Source organism: Gopherus evgoodei, chromosome 13 (genome assembly GCF_007399415.2).
Source record: "Gopherus evgoodei ecotype Sinaloan lineage chromosome 13, rGopEvg1_v1.p, whole genome shotgun sequence".
Classification (NCBI taxonomy): domain Eukaryota; kingdom Metazoa; phylum Chordata; order Testudines; family Testudinidae; genus Gopherus; species Gopherus evgoodei.
In genome coordinates, this window is record NC_044334.1 from 32,375,505 (window position 1) to 32,395,985 (window position 20,481).

At 46.5% G+C, this 20,481-nt stretch overlaps 2 protein-coding genes across 8 annotated transcripts in view; one reads left to right on the forward strand and one right to left on the reverse strand.

The window, feature by feature from the left end:
* SF3A1 (splicing factor 3a subunit 1) overlaps nt 1-15,067 on the reverse strand; it is a 27,188-nt gene extending 12,121 nt beyond the window's left edge. The window contains exons 1-4 of the mRNA XM_030582471.1: nt 14,979-15,067; nt 3,789-3,901; nt 1,445-1,649; nt 253-510 (exon numbers count right to left, since the gene is read on the reverse strand). Coding sequence (XP_030438331.1) covers nt 253-510; nt 1,445-1,649; nt 3,789-3,901; nt 14,979-15,041 — 639 coding nt within the window. The 5' untranslated portion in view covers nt 15,042-15,067. The remainder of the gene's footprint in view (nt 1-252; nt 511-1,444; nt 1,650-3,788; nt 3,902-14,978) is intronic.
* The window catches only part of CCDC157 (coiled-coil domain containing 157), a 20,156-nt gene continuing 14,701 nt past the window's right edge, over nt 15,027-20,481 (forward strand). For 2 of the 7 annotated variants that reach the window (XM_030582464.1, XM_030582468.1), the window contains exons 1-3: nt 15,027-15,310; nt 16,631-16,943; nt 20,110-20,281. In XM_030582464.1, coding sequence (XP_030438324.1) covers nt 15,040-15,310; nt 16,631-16,943; nt 20,110-20,281 — 756 coding nt within the window. In that variant the 5' untranslated portion in view covers nt 15,027-15,039. Of the gene's footprint in view, nt 15,390-15,447; nt 15,657-16,584; nt 16,948-20,109; nt 20,282-20,481 lie in introns of those variants that run through there. The other 5 variants (XM_030582467.1, XM_030582465.1, XM_030582466.1 and 2 more) reach the window with 5 other exon arrangements.

Here is a 20,481-nt window from a genome sequence, read left to right on the forward strand (position 1 = left end):
CTGCTTCTCTTGCTATAAAGGAACAACTTTTATCTGCATTACAGTAGCGCTCAGAACATCCAAATCAAGTTTGGGGTCTCGTAGTGTTAGGCACCATACACGTTTTCTGACAATGAGCAAAACGTTCTCTCCCAGTACACAAAAACAGGCATTTAAAAGAGGACAGCTAGAAGTTCTTCTCTCTTTCTAGACTGGCTATTCATAATGCTGAAATAATGCTTTCAGAAGAAGAGAGAGAAGCCCAGAGAGTACCTTGGTGTACTGCTCAACCAGTTTGGTGAAGTAGTTAAAAAGGCTATGCTGTGGGCGCAGGAAGTCAAACTGGTAATTCCTCTGTTCTTTCTGCATCAGCTGAGTCAGGAACTGCCGGCCATTCCGAGCTACAAACTGCGCAGTCAGCTTCACCACGTCCAAGTCGAAGGCTGAGATTGAGGGAGGATCTGCGATGAACTCAAACTCTGGAGGTGGCTCCTTTGGAACAACTGTCTCCTGGATCACCTGAGCCTGTACCTACAGAGGGGAATTTGGACACCTCACTAATTGCACCCATGAAAGCCATTACTCACTCCTCTTAAGTAACTGTTTGGGAAGGCCAGTGGCTTTCATTAACTGGAGAGAAAAAATGACAAACATTTCTGGTGCTATAACTGCAAGGAAGGGAACAGGTATTAACATAATATAGTTTACGAGTGAGTCATTTAAATAGGCCCACTGCAAAAAGATGACGACAAAAAGTTTACTTAGACACAAAACATAGCTGGAAGCAGCTATGGAATGTAGCTATAATCTCCTAACAGACATAACCACAAAACATCTGATCATTGACTGTACAGAGTACATGAAACAGGTAGGTTCAGCGAGTGGCCTCTTGCTAGCTAATACATACCTAACCTAGGTCCCGACTATGTGAGATTATCTCAAAGCATGGAGTACAAAATGTTGCTGAGATGCCAACATAACTGGAGAAAACAGGCTTGAAATACACTCCTTGGAATTAACAATGCATACAACAAGCCCAGCAAAATCTTGCACTGATTGCAGGGTGCTGTCAAGCAATTTACTTCTGGCAGGATATTCTAGATATATACAAGACTAGCGATCACATGAATATCTGTTCAGGAACATTCCTAGTCAAACTGGCATTCAATTGTGATCAGTAACTGCAGCAAAATTACCTCTCTTTGAGATACAAGCAGGTTTCTCAGCTTTGTCAAGTTTCAGGGCATACGAACCCTGGGCACCGAGGGGCATACCTATGTGCACCAAAAGGAAGAGGCCTGGGCACTTATAGAATTCAAAGTCTCTCAGTGTTGATTTCCATTGTGAAAACATGAACACACAGATCAAACCCAGAGCTTGTTTGAGCAAGGAGGTTGAAAGACCAAGATCAGAATTGACGCCCTATGAGCCAACTCCTGGCTAACAATAGACACTAACAATTTACCTTCTGGGGAAGCTGTTGCTGAGCACTTTGCTGCTGTTGCATAACCTTGGGGATGGCAGCCGAGGGCTCCTGTGCCTTGCCCTCTTTGAACTCACTGACTTTGTGCCGGTAGTATGCATGGTAGGGATCATTGGGATTCAAGAAATTGAATTTGGGGTTATTTATTTCATTCTGACGGATTCGAGCTTCAAACTCTGGGCCATTTCTGGGGAGGAAAAAAAGTGAGTTAAGAAGAGTCAGCATGAACACTGAAGTAAAAAAAATTAATTTTCTTCACAACTACTAAAAGTAATGTTGGTGCACCAACTTCCCTCCTCTCCTCTGAGGACAAACATGGTCTTCCTCCCCACACTACCAAATATCACTTCTCCAGAAATCTAAATAAATCATGCCCAATCCATCAGCCAATTGCTGACCTACACAATTCATTTTTACACAAAGGAACTTTGAGTTTTTTGTTTCAGCACTTCATGACCAATTTCTTAAGACAGTTAAAATCACTTACATCTTTAATTGCCTGTATGAGTCAATTTGGCTCTCTAACAGGCAGATATCCATTGGTTATTGGATTAGAAGAAAATTTATGGACTGCTGATTAGCCCAATAAGAGACTGCTACATTTAAAATGCATCAACTTTCCTCCTTAAAGTGCTCTGTGCACAGCATTCCTTTTCAACAAGGTTCTTAAAAGTTAAAAATTAATGATCATACAGCCAATCCAAGAACTGATTGTATTGTGATGTTGCTTTTAGTGCGCTAGCAGCTAAAGCTGAAGTCATATTTAAATCCTACCTTGTTCCAACAAAAATTCCATAGCAACAACTGACCCACAATTCTTTTTCCTAGCCTAACTAGGCACATATATCCCATCAGTCTGTTCAACAAGATCCACTAAATATTTAATTTTTAAGACACCATAGTTCAGTAACTGACTTTGGCCAACAGGGATAACGCTTCAGCCTTGTACCACTACAATGGAACATTATGTGCTTTCACATTTGGATGCCAGAAGGCTCAAGAATTTGCACTACAGCTGAAGTTTTCATCTATTCATTTACCTCCTCCTGGACTATTTGTTCACCATCATCAAGACCAAAACCTTGTCTCCCTAGGCTTCAGTCAGTGTCAACATACCATCAATCTGCACATGAACATTTATTTACACAACTGAAAAAGCTAGAAAGTCTGCTTAGCTAATACAGAGTTTGCTATGCCAGTGAGCTAACAATCAAAACTGGCAGCTCATGTCTAAGGTTTGGGAATGGAGAGTTTCTACTGAGATATATGAAGGGCTCCAGTACTATCTCTAATCATACACTAGTTATTCCCTCTGCATCTGTATCCACGCAATGTGCTTCTGTGTTGGAGCCCTGCACTATTTGCTTTCTACCGCACCACAATAATGGGAAGTGTAGTAGGGTGCTTATCTACCGGAGCACAGACTAGCATAATGGGTTCACCATATGCAAACTTCTTGAGTAGCAGGCGGAATGGAAAGAGGGGGCAGAAGAAAGTTACTTCCCTGTTACCATCACAACCTCAACAATTCTCACTAGTGACATTTATTCACCCTACCAAGCACACACGATCATGCTTAGCACAAGTTCTGTTTACACCAGAAGTACTGCACCAGGAGATTGTTCTAAATGCTGAATGATTCAAGTAGCCCTAGATCTCATTTCAATTTTTAAAAACTTGTTAAACTAAGACCCCATAAACTTTGCATGCCCCTCTTGTAGACTCATTTCATACCAACTGAGTCAGTTTACAGAGCCATATACTGCTATGTATAGGGAGTTACCCTCACACCCCAACAAGGAAGAGGCAGGTACTTCTGTCCTTGACATTCTATAAACCTATAATTTGGTTTGCAGATTGTAAAATATGTTCAAAGTAATATTGTCACTGAACCTCTAATTAATTTGGTCTCTTGAGAGGGCACTAATCTCTCATTTTTGTTAGAATCCTGGAATGTACCAAGTTCCCTTTCAGATCAGGGAGTGATCCACCGTAAAAACAATTATACAAACTGCAAAAGCACCCTTAGCAAATTTTACTCACCAGCTTACCTTGAGGGTGTAATTTGTGACAGAGAAGTAGAATATTGTTTTTGTCTACCATCTTCCTTGTGGCAAAGACAAGCAAGTAAATTTTGCAGCTCAACTGGTAAACTTTCATTATGATTTTGCAAGGCAGCACAAAAACATTCCCCAGCCCCACCAAACAGCACATTCTGATGCCAATTAATCTGGAGACCTGCTTGTTTCTGGATTAGTGCAGTGAGTGGCATTCCCCAGAGGGCTTGAAAATCCCATGAAATGAGAGCCAAGCTAGTGTTACTTACCTGGCTACAAAACTGGCAGTCTTGTCTACAATATTCCTGACTTCTGGAGGAGGGTAAATAATTCCCACAACAGGTTTGGCTGGTGTCACTTCCTCTTTTGGCTCATCTTCTGGCTGCAGTAAGAACAAATGAGAAATTTTCTACAGTCTTACCATATTCTCACCTCGTTTAACCAAAACAATAGTCCTGCCACCCAGCACATAGTGGTTACATGGAGATAAGATGATGAGGTATGGAAGCATCTCTCTTCACTGTAGAATTTGCAATCAGCATGTCAGGATATTAAATTATAGCAAACAAGATCAAAGATGGTGACAACAGAAAGGGAAATTTTCATCATCTGTTAATCAGGTTCTGAGACAAAGCACAACAACCTGGATCAACAGGTTTCCCTTTGCTGTTTGAGCTTGGGAGACAGAGACCAATCGGCAGTGTCAAGTAGTTGTCCAAGCCACTGGACTGTGATTTAGGAGATTGGGTTCTATTCCCACCTCTGATATTGACCTGCTGAGCGACCTTCGGCAAATCACCTCACGTCACCTCCTGATGCCGCAGTTTTTCCATTTATAAAATAGGATAATGATATTTACCTCCTTTGAAAGCACATTGATATCTGCCAGTGGAAAGCTCTATAGAACAGCAAGGTATTATTTGCCTGAAAGGGTCAAATGCTAGATTGTCAAATGCCTTGCTGAACAAATTCAGGTTACTGATAAAGTGATTTTTCCTTTTTTCTCCTACTCATTCAACAGTCTGAACCATTAGGCTCTAAACAGCAGCATCCAGCGCTTCCCCTGCTCTTGTAGCAATACTGAGCACCAACCTGCCTTGCGCATCTGCTGTAGAGGATAACACATCAAGGGAACAGTGACTCAAGACATATATGAAAGGCCACCAGGTGGCAGCCTTAAACAATCCTCACTGAAGCCCTTTCTTTCCCTTTCAGCCCACAGCCCAGTAGAGTGGGCTTTAAGTGCTGCTGGGGAGAAGTCCCAACATCACATACAGAACACATGACTCTGACCATCTAGCCAGGGAAGATCTGGAAGCTTTTAAACTTTTTTGGAGACACTTTCAGATCCCAAATAAGGAGCTAAAATCTGATGAATTCCATGTAAATGAGACTTAAGACTTTTGACCAAACTATGCCAAAAGTTCTTCTGTAAGAAAGTTTGTAAGTCAATTTCCTGACTGAGATGAAAGAAAGACCTTAACTTGAGCACCATCCCTGGAACTCTTCCTGAGAGCTGCTTTAACCTTGTGGAAGACCGAAAGCAGTTATTTACTGGAGTGAACAGACCTCTCTCCAACATGCCTGAACAAAGGAAAAATTGCCATAAAAAGCTTTTTTAGAAAAACTAAGTGTAGAGGGAGAGTGGTCAGACTCAAAAGGGAGGAACACGGAGACTTAAAAATATTAGTACTCTAGGCTACAGAGGGACTGCAGGGTGAAAATAGTTTCATATGGATAGAGCCTAAATAGAACACGATACAGGAATAAGATCCTGCTATAAACCCTTCTACTTTCCTTCCTGTTGCCCTGAGAACAAGAATTTGACCTTAGAAGGCTCAAGTCGACAACCCAAAATGCAACTCTGACTCAATCTTACAGGTCTTTCAAGCAAATGGACCCTGTGTTCAGAGAAATGTATTTGTCCAAACAGCACTGAGAGAGCTGCCCACAGCCTATAAAGGGCGTGAAGAAAACTGGATGTATGTCTACTAGACACTAGTCATCCCAGGGACAAAATCTGATAATCCTGCATCACAACAGATGTGCCACTTAGTCTCCAAAATGCTATGGAAAGGTGGGGGAGAGAAAGAATTCTGAGGCAGAAGGAATGGGGGCAACTAGACAGATGATTTTAAGCTCCTGGTTAGGAGCAGGAAGTTGGAACATCAAGTCTTGCAAAGTGACATTGGAATGGTGAGTTTAACAAGTATTCCGTCTTTTCTTTTTTAATCTTCTGAAGGATCCCTGAGATGAGGGAAAGGGCAGAAATCCGTATTTCAAGCTCCCTGCCCATCTCATACTGGCAGCATGCACTGCATGCGCCCGTGGCTTCTTGAACCTGCTAAACAATTTGGTAACTTCCTAATTTATTTGAGTGGCAAAAGAATCTACTTCTGGCATCCCCCAGTAGTTTCTATTTCTTAGCAACACTGGGACAGCTTCTATTCATCATAGTTAGTTCTGGTTGGCCTGGGATGTCGAACCAGGTGAACAGTTTTGCTGTTTATTTTAGGGTTATATAGCAGCACCCATCACATGAGTATCTGAGCATTTCACAGGTTAATTAGATTGGCATGACAAGATCATTAGTGGATTTCATGCAATCTTCATAGACTCAGACTTTAGGGTCAGAAGGGACCAATATGATCATCTAGTCTGACCTCCTGCACAAAGCAGGCCACAGAACCCTACCCATCCACTTCTATAGCAAACCCCTAACCTATGTCAGAGTTACTGAAGTCTTCAAATTGTGGTTTGAAGACCTCAAGCTGCAGAGAATCCACCAGCAAGTGACCCATGCCCCACGCTGCAGAGGAAGGCAAAAAACCTCCAGGGCCTCTGCCAATCTGCCCCGGAGGAAAATTCCTTCCCGACCCCAAATATGGCGATCAGCTAAACCCTGAGAATGTGGGCAAGACTCACCAGCCAGCACTCAGGAAATAATTCTCTGCAGTAACTCAGATCCCATCCCATCCCAGACCACTGGGCATACTTATCTGCTGATAATCAAAGATCAATTGTCAAAATTAAGCTATCCCATCATGCCATCCCTTCCATAAACTTATCAAGCTTAGTCTTAAAGCCAGATATGTCTTTTGCCCCCACTACTCCCCTTGGAAGGCTCTTCCAGAATTTCACTCCTCTAATGGTTAGAAACCTTTGTCTAATTTCAAGTCTAAACTTCCTAGTGTCCAGTTTATACCCATTTGTTCTTGTGTCTACATTGGTACTAAGCTTAAATAATTCCTCTCCCTCCCTAATATTAATTCCTCTGATATATTTATAAAGAGCAAGCATATCCCCCCTCAGCCTTTTTTTGGCTAGGCTAAACAAGCCAAGCTCTTTGAGTCTCCTTTCATAAGGCAGGTTTCCCATTCCTCAGATCATCCTAGTAGCCCATCTCTGAACCTGTTCCAGTTTGAATTCATCCTTCTTAAACATGGGAGACCAGAACTGCACACAGTATTCCAGATGAGATCTCACCAGTGCCTTATATAACGGTACTATCAGCTCCTTATCTTTGCTGGAAATACCTTCACCTGATGCATCCTAAAACCACATTAGCTTTTTTAACGGCCATATCACATTGGCGGCTCATAGTCATCCTGTGATCAACCAATACTCCAAGGTCCTTCTCCTCCTCTGCTTCCAACTGATGTGTCCCCAATGTATATCTAAAATTCTTATTATTAATCCCTAAATGCATGACCTTGCACTTTTCACTGTTAAATGTCATCCTATTACTATTAGTCCAGTTTACAAGGTCATCCAGATCTTCCTGTACGATATCCCGGTCATTCTTCGTGTTAGCAATACCCCCCAGCTTTGTGCCATCCGCAAACTTTATTAGCACGTTCCCACTTTTTGTGCCAAGGTCAGTAATAAAAACGTTAAATAAGATTGGTCCCAAAACTGATCCTTGAGGAACTCCACTAGTAACCTCCTTCCAGCTTGACAGTTCACCGTTCAGTATGACCCGTTGGAGTCTCCCTTTTAACCAGTTCCTTATCCACCTTTCAGTTTTCATATTGATCCCCATCTTTTCCAATTTAACTAATAGTTCCCCATGTGGAACCATGTCAAATGCCTTACTGAAAGCCTTCAGCTGTCTTCTGGTTATGGGAAGCACTGGTTGGGGTAAAGAAAAAAGATACTGCTTTACCCACATGGCAAGAGAAGATCATGGATCATCCAGGGGAATACCAGGCTGTTTGAGTCCTCTCACCACCAAAATGACTCCTTGGGCTGGATAGGATGTGTCAGAGGATGGAAACACACTGAGCCCAATGGAGGATGAATGAATGAGAAAAAATGGTCTGGACCGTATCTTGCTCATGAGACCATTCTAAGCAACAGTATCTTCAAGATGTTCTCTCATCCCACTGTGTAGGACAGGCTGAAGACCTGTGGCCTTGAAAGTCATCTTTGTGTGTTCTTGACTGGGCAACCTTCCTTTTTGCTATACTAATGGCAGCTTCCAGGTGGGAAATTCGAGGAGTCGAGAAGAAGTTTGAGAACTTTCTTCCATGTTTGTGACAAATTCCAGGTTAGAAAAAGAACAAAATGACCTGGTCTACTGCATCTCAACTGGATGCACTGTAGGGAATCACTTGGATTTTGCTTTTGCTGCTACTTTTAGAGTCTTTGTGAGTAATCTCAGTGCTAGGGTATTGAGCCTTGCTGTAACAGGATGTAACAGACCCTTCTGCCTTCAAGGAGAGAGGATTCCAAGACTCTGACTTCTTCATTTGGATTCAAAGAAAAGCAAGAGAGAGAGAGACCATCGCAACTGCATCATCATGAGCCTTTCACTGAAATAATTCTGGCTCATACACAAATGCAGCATTTTTTGCTTGTCTAGCTGGTTGACTGCCTCATAAGTAGTTGCAGGTATCTGTTGGGTGCTTAGGCACAAGATGAATTTAAGACTGTGGAGACCAGCTGCCTGTAAAGGGAGTGCAAATGAGCAGGCAGGGGGGAAAAATTCTTAAGAGCAACCAATCACTGTCTTCCAAAATTGACCAAAGTGAAACTCCTTAGTCCACACTGTCAACTGTGCAGGAGCAGAAAGCACCAAACAGAATTTTACCAGTCTAGAAAAATAAAACCTTTAACAATGAGAATTAAGCTTAAGTAATTTGAGCCAGAGATTTTTTTTTTCAGAACTGTAAGCGCCAGAATGAATTTCTCTCTCCCTTCAGTCAACCATAAGGCTCTGCAATATTTGATATTCGGAAGAGATGATCTGCAAACCACTCTATACTATGTGCGGCCACATCTAGTTGCCACAAGCTAAGCAAAGAGAGAACAGATCAGTACTCGGATAAGAGATTCTGTAGGTGACATTCTCCCTCTTCCTCCACTACAGAGTCAACATCCCAAGCAATTATCAGCTTTTCATAAATCCTGATTTCCTGTCAAATTCCAATTTGGATACTAACATTCTGTTCCCTGTTCCTCCTTCAGTTTCCAGTGGATAAATGACTCTTCTTCACATTCTGTCCTGAACTAGAGTCAAGTAGGGTTGCAGCCACCTTCAGAGGTTGCATTTTAGTGGTGGGTGAAGCAATTCCCTATTTAGTTTGCCAAGCACTGAGAGAAACCTTGAGATAACTCACTTCACACAATGCTGAAATGCAGCCAGTTCAAAGGTAGTAATAATAGCTACCTCATATAGTGGTTTTCATGAGTGGATCTCAAAGTACTTTACAAAGGAGGTTGGTACCATTACCTCCCTTTTACAAATAGAGATATTAAGGCATAGGGCGGGTAAGTGACTTGCTCAAGGTCACCCAGCAAGCCAGGAATGGAATCTAAGGCCTGGTCTACATTAGTCTGTTATTTCGGAATTAGCCGAGTTAATTCAGGGAAAAAAAAAAATTCCGTCCACACAACCAAACCTTTTTTTCTATTTAAAGGACTCTTTAATCCGATTTCTTTACTCCATCTTGGCAAGTGGAGTAGCACTTAAATCGAGATCGCAAAGCCAGGTTAAAGGTATTGTGGACGCAATTTCATGTTACTGGCCTCCGGGAGCTATCCCAGAATGCTCCTTTGTGACCGCTCTGGACAACACTCTCAACTCCAATGCACTAGCCAGGTGGGCAGGAAAAGCCACAGGAACTTTTGAATTTCATTTCTTGGTTGTTCACCATCAGCACAGTCCACCATCATAGGAGATCACGCAGTCCCGGATTCACAGACGACCTCCAGCATGGTCTGAATGGGAGCTACTGGATCTTATCACATGTCAGGGAGACAGGTCTGTTATGGTAGAACTAACGTTCCAAAAAAAAAAAAAAGGGAAAGCAAATACATACGCTCAAGTCTCCATGGCCATGACGGAAAGAGGCTACTCCAGGGACACAGAGCAGTGTCGTACAAAAATCAAGGAGCTCATGGAAGCGTACCAAAAAGCCAGGGAAACGAATGGGCGCTCTGCATCACAGCCCCATATATTCCGCTTCTACCGTGAACTGCATGCAATTATGGGGGATGATGCTACCACTATTCCACCACTATTTGTGGACATCTGCAAGGGGGGAGTTGCACAGAGCGAGGAGGAAGAGTCATTGGAGGATGAAGAGGAGGAGGAGGAGGAGGACAACAGTGCACGGGCGGCAAGTGGGGAATCAGCTTTCCCCCCTAGCCAGGAACTAGTCTTAAAGCTGAAGCTAATAGCCTCTCCCAACTCCCAAGGCGGGCTCCCAGACCATGACCCTGGAGAAGGTAATTCTGGTGAGTGAGAGCCTGATCAGAGCCACGCGGTAGGGGGCAGGGGGGAAACCCAGCTGTGCTGGGCTGTTCGTGTTTAGTTTAAAGGGCTCATCCCTGTTCAGAGCCTCATCGGAGCCACGTGGTGGGTGTGGGGGAGGGAGGGGGTGTTGTGTGAAGCGATCATCCCAGAGAGCCCACAGGCCCTCCTTTTATTTGGCAAACCCACCAGACATTGCTTACTATGGGAAAGGGGGTTCAGCAGTTTGAAAGCATTGAAATGAATGTAGAAGAAGCGGAACCCCGCATGCCCCTAGGCTGCCTGCAAGCTGAATTCTGTTGCTCGGCTGTGTGTTATGGCTTACTCATACCAAAGCATCCCCTTTGGTCTCTGAAATGTATCTTTTAAAATACTACCCTCCCTTTTTATCCTCCCGCAGGTGCAAATATTTCAACATGGCCCCTGTCTACTCCGTCCCAGAGGATGGTCCACATTAGAACTCAGGACAACATGCAGTCCTCCTGCACTGATAGGGCCCTGCTGAATGTGTGGAGGCAAACAACTGCAGAGTCCCGTAAAGCATTACGGGAACATGAAGAGAGGAGGGGCGCGCGCGATGAGAGCAGGCAGGATACTATGGTCAAGCTCATGGAGGAGCAAACTGACATGATCCGCAGTATGGTGGATCTAATGCAGGAAAGGCAGCAAGACCACAGACTGCCACTGCATCCCCTGTATAACCGCCCTCCCTCCTCCCCAAGGTCCACAGCCTCCTCACCGAGACGCCTAAGAACACGAGGCGGGAGGCTATGGGGACCCACACACACAACCCCAGAGGATCGCCCAAGCACCAGAAAGCTGGCATATGCGAACTTTTGATTTGGTTTCTGGACTTGTCCTTCCCTCCTCTTTCACCCCCCCCACCTCAATACCCCTGCCCCCGGTCTACCTTCGGATTCCTCTCAGTGTGTTGTGCAACAAATAATAAAGAACAGTTTTTAAACAATTGTATTTTATATATTAGGGGCAGGTAACTTCAAGAGAAAAACACAACTGTCACATGGTACCCTGGCCAGTCATGAAACTGGCTTTCAAAGCTTCTCTGATGCACAGCGTGCCCTGCTGAGCTCTTCTAATCGCGCTGTTGTCTGGCTATAAGAAATTTGCTGCCAGGCGAGTTGCATCAACCTCCCACCCCGCCAGAAATGTCTCTCCCTTACTCTCACAGATATTGTGGAGCACACAACAAGCAGCAATTACAATTGGAATATTGGTTGTGCTGAGATCTAACCGAGTCAGTAAACTACACCAGCGTGCTTTTAAACATCCAAAAACACATTCTACCACCATTCTGCACTTGCTCAGCCTATAGTTGAACTGCTCCTTACTACTGTCCAGGGTGCCTGTGTACGACTTCACGAGCCATGGCATTAAGGGGTAGGCTGGGTCCCCGAGGATAACTATAGGTGTTTCAACATCCCCAACAGTAATTTTCTGGTCTGGGAAGTAAGTCCCTTCCTGCAGCTGTTCAAACAGACCAGAGTTCCTGAAGATGCAAGCATCATGCACCTTTCCCGGCCATCCCGCATTGATGTTGGTGAAACGTTCCTTGTGATCCACCAGTGCTTGCAGCACCATGGAGAAGTACCCCTTGCGGTTTATGTACTGGACGCTCTGGTGTGCCGGGGCCAAGATAGGGATATGTGTTCCGTCTATTGCCCCGCTACAGTTAGGGAACCCCAGCGCATTAAAGCCATCCACAATGATCTGCACATTTCCCAAAGTCACAACTCTTGATAGCAGCTGGTCAATGATTGCGCTAGGTACTGGCAGCATTGCAGCCCCTACAGTAGATTTGCCCACTCCAACCTGTTTCCCAACTGACTGGTAGCTGTCGGACCTTGCAAGCTTCCACAGTCCTATGGCCACTCGCTTCTCAACTGTGAGGGCTGCTCTCATTTTGGTGTCTTTGTGCTTCAGGGCAGAGGACAGCAAGTCACAAAGTTTCATGAAAGTTTCACAGCCACTGGGAATCATCCCAGACCTGCAACACTATGCAGTCCCACCAGTCTGTGCTTGTTTCTTGGGCCCAGAATCAGCATTCTACAGCATGAACCTGGCCCAATGCCACCAAGATCTCCCAATTGCCACATGCTGTGCTTCTAGGAACGTCTGTGTCCATGTCCTCATCAGTATAGCAAATCGCACTGTTGTCACTTCCTCGCCCAGTTTTGCAGGTACTGAACAAACTGTTGGATAATGTGTGAGGTATTTACAATGGTCAAAACTGCAGCGGAGATCTGAGCGGTCTCCATGATTGCCGCACTATGGCGCCTGCATGGGTAATCCTGAAAAAAGGGGCGAAACGTAGGAAGCCTGTTTGGTTCAAGATGGCCGATAAAAGATGGTAAATGATTGTCTTCTGTAGCTTTCACAGAAGCTTTCTGTAGGGAAGCCTGCTAGAGCTGCAAGAGTGGGAGAGCAGAGTTTGCGGTGGGAGCATGAGCAAAGTTTGCAGCGGAAGCTGTGTGGCTCAGGTCACGATGGCTGAAAAATGGCAGGGAATTGTTGCCATCTGTAGCTTCCCCAGGAGCCCAGGACCGACAACATGGAAAAAGCGGCGGAAGCTGGGCAGCTCAGTTCACAATGGCTAAAAAACGGTGAGGAATTGTTGCCTTCTGTAGCTTACACACGAGCCCAGGACAGATAACATGGAAAAATTAGCTAGCAATGCAAGAGCGGGAGAGCCGAGTTTGCGGCGGAAGCTGTGCTGCTTGGTTCATGGTAGCCAAAAAAAGGTGGGAAATGGTTAGATAAAATAGTAGATAGAAAGATGAGAGGACACGCGAGGTGGATTCATAGTACCAGGAGACAGGCAGTGCACCGTACTGCACCGTCTGCTGACAGTATGACGTCTGCTGTAGCTTTCACGGAGGGGGGAGCGAGTGACGGCACACATCCAGAAACACTGGCAAGAATGTTTCTGCCCCATCATGCACTGGGAGCTTAATCCACAATTCCAATGGGCAGCGGGGACTGCGGGAACTGTGGAATAGCTTCCCACAGTGCACTGTTCCAACATTTGATGCTAGCCTTGGTGCTGTGGACGCACTCCACCGAATTCATGTGCTTTAGTGGAGACACACAACATCGAATGTATAAAATCGCTTCCAAAAATTCGAATCGAATAAATTCTAATTAATTTCGTACTGTAGATGTACCCCAAGTCTCATGCATCCCAGTGCTGTAGACTCTAGGCCACACCGCCTCTCTAGAAGAAGACAGTAGCTTTGTAACAGAGCACAGCAAAGCTAGACAAAAGTTTAAGATAAGAAATAAGGAAGATGTTGTGCACTAAAACTCCACAAAGAATTCGGGGAGCTGAGATATCGAGACAGAAATGGCAGTGATCCAGGACACAGGGCTCAAGCAAAGAAAGCCTGGGAGCTTTTAATACCCACAAGTGAGGCAGGGCTTGAGTTTTATTCATGCCCTGCCCCAGGAGCACAGCACCCCCAGGTCTCCTTGTTGACAGAGAAATTAGCATCCCCCCTCCCCCCAAACACACAGGCTTGCAGCACTCCCTGCAACACACCTCAGCACAGTGCCCTCAGCAGAGCACTGGAACAAAATACTTAATTGCTTCAAGTCTGATCTAATAAATTTACCGACTTGATGGTATGATGAGACTGCCTACAATGGCATATAGCCAATCGGCAACTGCTGACAGTAAATTAGCTGCAAATGAGATACTAGACGGGGAGGGCTCTGACTACTAAAGAGAATTATTTTCCAGGTGTCTGGCTGGTGGGTCTTGCACACATGCTCAGGGTCTCTAAGAGGTCCAAAACGAGTGGTGTGCTGCCCTGAGGGGGGGGGGGGGGGCACAAGGGAACATTTGAGGGGTGTGTGGCAGGGCCAGCCGAGCTCCCATGGGGGGAAGGAAGGGACTGCCACCCAGCCCCTTCGCGCCCCCAGCTAGGGTTGAGGATGAGAGCAGAGTTGCACCCGGCCTCCACCGCATTCCAGCTGTGGCACTGCTCCTGCCTTGGTCTTTGGCTATGGCTTCGGCCCAAGATCCACCCCCAGCTGCAGCCCCCTTATGCCATCCCTGCGGGAGGATGGGGACAACCATCAAAAGCTCAGGGACCACTGGTCTGATTGCCATATTTGGGGTTGTGAAGAATTTCCCCCCAGGTCAGATTGACAGTGATCCTGAGGGTTTTCTCACCTCCCTCTGCAGCATGGGCCACAGATCTCTTGCAGGTTTAAACTAGTGTAAATGATGAATTCTCTGTAACTCGAAGTCTTTAAACCATAATTTGAGGCCTTCAGTAACTCAGCCAGAGGTGAAGGGTCTATTACGGAGCGAGTGGGCAAGGTGCTGCAGCCTGCGAGCAGATCATCAGACTCCTTCTGATCTCAAAGTCTGTGAGCTGGCGCTGACCGCAGCCCCGCGTGGGGGTTTCCCTGGCGGAGGGAGAGGGGCCAGGTCCCCCACCCCAGTCCTGACGGGCCAGGCCCGCCTCAGCTTGACAGCCTACTCGGATCACAGACCCCCTGGCGCCAAGGCAACTACCTCTCCCAGCATGCACCGCGCCGCTTTGCATGTTGGGAGCGGCCTGCTCTGGCCCCGGGGGAGCCCGGCTCCGCGCTGGTGACCCGGGCGGGCTGCGGTGCGCAGGGCTTCCCTCCTCGCCAGGCCGCGGCCCGCCATGCCCGCCTCCGGACAGCGCAGTACCTGTTTGCCTTCCTGGGGCGCTGGCTGCGCGGGCGGCAGCGCCTGGACCGGCCCGGCCGGCATGGTGCCTCCTCAGCGGCCCGCTGGAGCCTCTGCTTGTCCTGGGGCGGCAAGGACCGAGCAGCACAGAGTGACCGCCGCCGCCGCGCACAAAATGGCGGCGAGTCTCCCTCCCCCCCCCGGGCTGCGCGCGCAGCACGTCGGGCTCGCCTACGTCGAAAATCCAGGCCCGGCGAGGAAGCGGCTCGCGGAGGCTGCGCGCGTAGCCCAGCTGGAATGTTCTATTCTGGGGAGGGACAGGGGGTGCCCGCAGTCCAGCGATACCAGCCGGGGTTGGTACAGCCGTAAAGGATGCGCGCACAACTCATCGGCTCGTGTCACTGGGAGGCAGGGGAGTAGGAGCACGTCAGTGTTAGTGTATTTCAGACGGAGCGAGGGCGGCAAACTCGGAATGTTCCACTGAGGGAACGGGGGTGGAGGTTACTCGCGTGACGTTTTACTGTGGGGGAAGGAGCAAGAAGCGCTCCTAACATTCTATTGGGTGGCTGGGTCACTTGGCGAGGAGGCGGGCCCGGGCCTGTGCGGTTGCCATGGTAACGGGTAGCGCAGGGCAGGCGCTAACAGAGGCACCGCGGCTGCGGATCCGCTCCGAGCCGGGGGGCGGCGGCCGCTCGGCAGGTGGGTGCCCCCTGCCCGGGCCGTCCCGGGGCCCCGTATCCATGGGGTCCCCATCCAAGCCCTCTGCCAGGCTCGGGGCATCGGGTGTAGCCAAGGCTCGTGGCGCGTCTTGCGAGCGTTGCCCGGCTGCACAGCACCTTGGGAGCGGGGCTGTCCGAGCTACCCCTCCGGGTTCCGGCTCGGTGTCCAGTCGGCTCCCCGTGTGCAGATGGGCGTAGTACCGTCCTCCGGTATCTCCCGGGGCGCTGGGGGTACGCCCCTCATGTCAGAGCAGCTTGAGATCCCTGGCTGGAAATGGCTAGAGGCAGGCAACGTGGAAAAGGTGGACCAGGCACTGTCAGTGCTAGCTGTTGGATGGAGAACACCCCCCCTTGCCTGTATACACGTGGGGAGTGTAATCCTGGTCTCTGACGTGTGTGCATGCCACTGCTGTCTACTGGCTGGAATCGGAACTGCTCACCTGTGTGTGATGCCTGGCACCTTGACCTCTGCGCTTCTCTGCCTCTGGTAGCTTAGGCTCCTGACATGCTCCTTCCACCTAGAGTCTTTGGGCTCAATAGAGGGGTAACTGGGTGAACTTTAATAGTTCTGAGTTTCTAGAGGTATTCTAGAGGTCAGACTAGGTTTAATGGTCCCTTCTGTCCTTGAACTCTATGGGACTAGTATCACAGGCTCTATACAACTAACAACTAAAGGGGATTCTGTGATTTGGAACAAGAGGAGATGAGTTTTAGTCCCATTGTTCTGAAGTTCCAGTGGCATAACATGCAGTATAATAACAGCTGTGAAGTCTTAGGATTTGTTACAATGCTGTACACTGGGCTATAACTTTTAAGCCCTAGCAGAAGTGACAGCACTTTATCCCACAGTCATCAAGAGCTGAGATGTACAGTAATGAGTCTGACCTGCCTTGATTTTCTTTCCCTAGGGGATCTGCTAGTTAGTTTGATGTTCAGTGTTGTTGTCTGCTGCAGATCTATCCATCCATCCTGCCAATGAGGGGCCTTTTCCTATTGGTGGCCTAAAGTCAGCTGACAGAATGGCATACCTGCTGGGCAATCCAAACTGCATGGAGAGCTTGAGGAAGGACATCACCGATCTACAAGGAGCCATCATTGATGTCTTCTCCCGGGCTGGGGCAGTGCGTTATCCCTCCTGGAAGTTTCCCAATAAAATGTCCTGTGATCTGGATCTGGTGGCTTTGCTGGAGCATTATGACTATGTGGAGAATGACCCTGAATTTACCCAGCATTCCCATGTAATGCTTCTTGAACTGGTGATTGACAGGTGAGAGGATGAATACATCTCAGATCTGTTACAAGGTTGATCAGTGGACATCCCCAACTCCTTTCAGAAATGCCTGTTGGGAAAACAATACATTCATACAGACCATATATCTGCGTTCAGGTCTTTAGAATCACATGCATCTGGAAAGCACGGAAGATGTTTCTGTATGCAGCCACTTATCCATGGCTAAGCAGCTGTATTTCTTCTTTGAGAAATATCTCTGCAGATCCCTACTGATAGGATACCTGCCCCTGGCACCATGAGCATAGATCTGCATGTGCAGTATATTCAAAGATCTTGAACGGCTTTTGGCTATCTAGCAGTATTTCCCTGAAATTCTCTTATGTGGCGGGCTTGGTAGCAACATATTTTAAGGTTGCATGACATTTCCTATTATAAGAGCCAGTTTTTAGTTACTTATAAATTTATCAAAAGTTAATGGTTTGTGCTGAAATTTCCTGTGCTGGATGTCTGCCACAGGCTAAATCTTTTGGGAAGGTTTCAGCCAAAATGGTTCAGCCGTTTCCAAGAATAGGGGAAAATGTGTTGTTTTGGCAAAAACAATTGTTGACCTTTGAGAAATTCTAACATCCCCATACTTTGGAGTAGGGACTTGAAATGTGGCCTGTGTCAGAGAGGTGTCTTTTGCTCTTTATATGAAAATCTGCCCAAATTTGGCTGTTATGAGTCCTTGAAAAATCTCAGGTTGCACATGCTCAGTAGAGACTTTTTAGAGTTTAACTAAAATCTCTGAAGATTCCATTCTCACTGAGTATGCTCCAGCTCATCACTGGTTTTGGTGCTGACCAGACTGTGCACGGGTCATATCTACAGAGTGACTGAGCATGCTCCATCCCCTCACTGCTCCCAAGTGTAACTGCACTGTGCATGCCTTGTTCGGTGGACAGAATGGACTTGCTCTGGGGATGAATCAGGACCATATAATGAAGGAGCCTGTTGTCTCATTTGTGGAAGAAGTTGGAAGGTGTTTAGTGAGTGAGGCAGAGGATTGTGGGAAGAGAAAGGAGGGCCTCATGGTTCAGCGAGTTGAATGCTACCCTGGAGAATTGGATTCTATCCCTGCCTCTCCCACAGAGTTCCTATGAGTGTTGGGCAAGTCACTTAAACCAAAGTTTTCACAGGTGGTCCGTAAGCATGCTCCTCATTTCCAGGGTGCTCAACATGAGAGCCTGGGGCTTAATTTGCATTAGTGCTGAGCACTCCCAGTTGCAACTGATGTCAATGGGAGCTGTGCTTTGAACATCTAAAGTGCTATATAATGGTAAGTATGTTGAAAAATCAGGTCCTAGGAGTTGAAAGTTGGGCACTTAAAACTAGTGGATACTTTTGCCCTGTGTCTCAGCTCTGCAGGAGTCTTGTGAAGAAAAGTGAATGTTTGCTCAGCAGCTACTGTCGTGCTGAGCATCATAGAAAAGTCTATGAGAAAATTAATAATTCAGTCATCAGAGCAGGGTTTGAATCATGTGCAGTGAACAAGGCCTGGGGCGACACATTGAACAGCAAGGATAAAACAAAATATTGAGTAACAGCTGATTCAGTGAGCACTGTCCATCACGTGCACTGAATGAGGCAGAGGTTCTATGGAAAAAATGGCAGGAGATCATGTAATTAAGGACTGTGCATTGGCACAAGGGGGGCAAATTAAGAATATTCAGACAAACTTCATTTTGGCATTTCCTAACTTTTGGGTGCTTGACTTTGCAACCTTGACAGTGTTCTTTTAACACAGATTTTGTGTGCAATGTACAGAGGGTTTGTGAGTAGAGATTTGACAGTTACATTAATACTTGGTATTTGTAGAACACTTAATTTGTTCAAAATGTTTTACAGCCATGAACTAATTAATCCTCACAGCCTCTCATCTACACTAAGTAGATGAGTCTTGTTAGCCCTGCTTTGCCAGTTGGGAAACTGAGGTACAAGTGAACTCAGTTGCTCAAGGCCACCTAGCTGGTGAATGGCAGAGCGGGGGCTAGAACTGCATTTCTTGAGTACCTCATCCAGTACCCCGCGTTGACTTCTGGCATGTATGGTTATCAATACAGATGTGAGTTCTATATTTTTAATCATGGCTCAATCACTAGGCATTTGGGAAGTGAATGTGCTTTTACCATCGGCTTGAAGTAAAATGGTGCTTAATTTTAAAAAAGTAACTCTCAGCGCAGCTTCTCAAGGCTGGGCCCGAGGGGTTGGCCTATGTGGGAGCTTTGGGGCTTTATCTTTGTGAAGGCTTTTACTTTTCTTTACTATAAAGAAAAGTAAAAGAAGCACGTCTGTAAAATCAGGATGGAAGGTAATTTACAGGGTAATCAGATTCAAAACACAGAGGATTTCCCCTCTAGGCAAAACTTTAAAGTTACAAAAACAGGGATAAACCTCCCTCTTAGCACAGGGAAAATTCACAGGCTAAAACAAAAGATAATCTAATGCATTTCCTTACTATTACTTATTATTTCTATAATATTAGATGCTTAGTTCAGATATGGCTTAGGGAGATGTATTTTCCCTGCCCTGGTTCCTCGCTGACCGTAAAGAACACAAAGGAACACAAAACAAAAACCTTCCCCTACAGATTTGAAAGTATCTTCTGCCCCATTGGTCCTTTTGGTCAGGTGCCAACCAGGTTATTTGAGCTTAACCCCTGACAGGTAAAGAAGGGATTTACCCTTTACAGGGTAAGGAGGGATTTTATGCTACCCTTAGCTGTATGTTTATGACAAGGCTCATTTAGGATCTCCTTGAATTCACCCACCAGCTGGAAGGCCTAATCACTGGGTCACATACCCCATCTACAAGCAGAGGGCATGGCTTTGAACCTGTGCCACTGGGAGAGGACAGTCAGGCCCTGAACTTGGAGGAATGTGGCTCCATAGAGTGATCCAGAACTGAAGAGTTGCACAAGTGGTGACCCACTTGTGCACCACTATCCAGCCCTTTGGGGTAAAGAGGGTCCCCCTGCCTTGTTTCCACCTCTAAACAGCCTAGGAAGCTGGGGTTCCCCTCTGGGGTATTTTGTGTGCCAAATGCTAACCCTGGGTCCCCTCCTTCCTCAACTTGCAGGGTAGTAGTGACCTACAGCAAAAAGCCCGCTTCCAGAGAGAAATTTCATGCAGCTCTAAGCCGCGGTTTGTTTCTGTCAAAAAAGGCTGCTGTTGCTGCTTCAGAGCTTCACAGGCTACATGGAGAATCTCATCAGCGAACAAGCTGTGCCTCCCTCCCAGGCAGTGGGACCCTGCATGTCCATTGGGCTGGCTGTGAGGAAGTACTGGAACAGCACACTGAAACTGGGAGCGCTCCAGCAGCAGCTCATGACTGAGGTAGGATGTGCCCTAGCGATGCTGGGATCTATGTCATATAGGATTTGCTATACTAAATCAGTTCGTGGTTGAACCTTCAGTGATCATATTACACTTTGAAGCATGAGCTTTGATTAACCTCATCTAATTCTCAGAACTAGCTAAAATGATATTAATGGCTGTAAATATTAGCCAGCCCCTTTTAAAATCCAACTACTGTA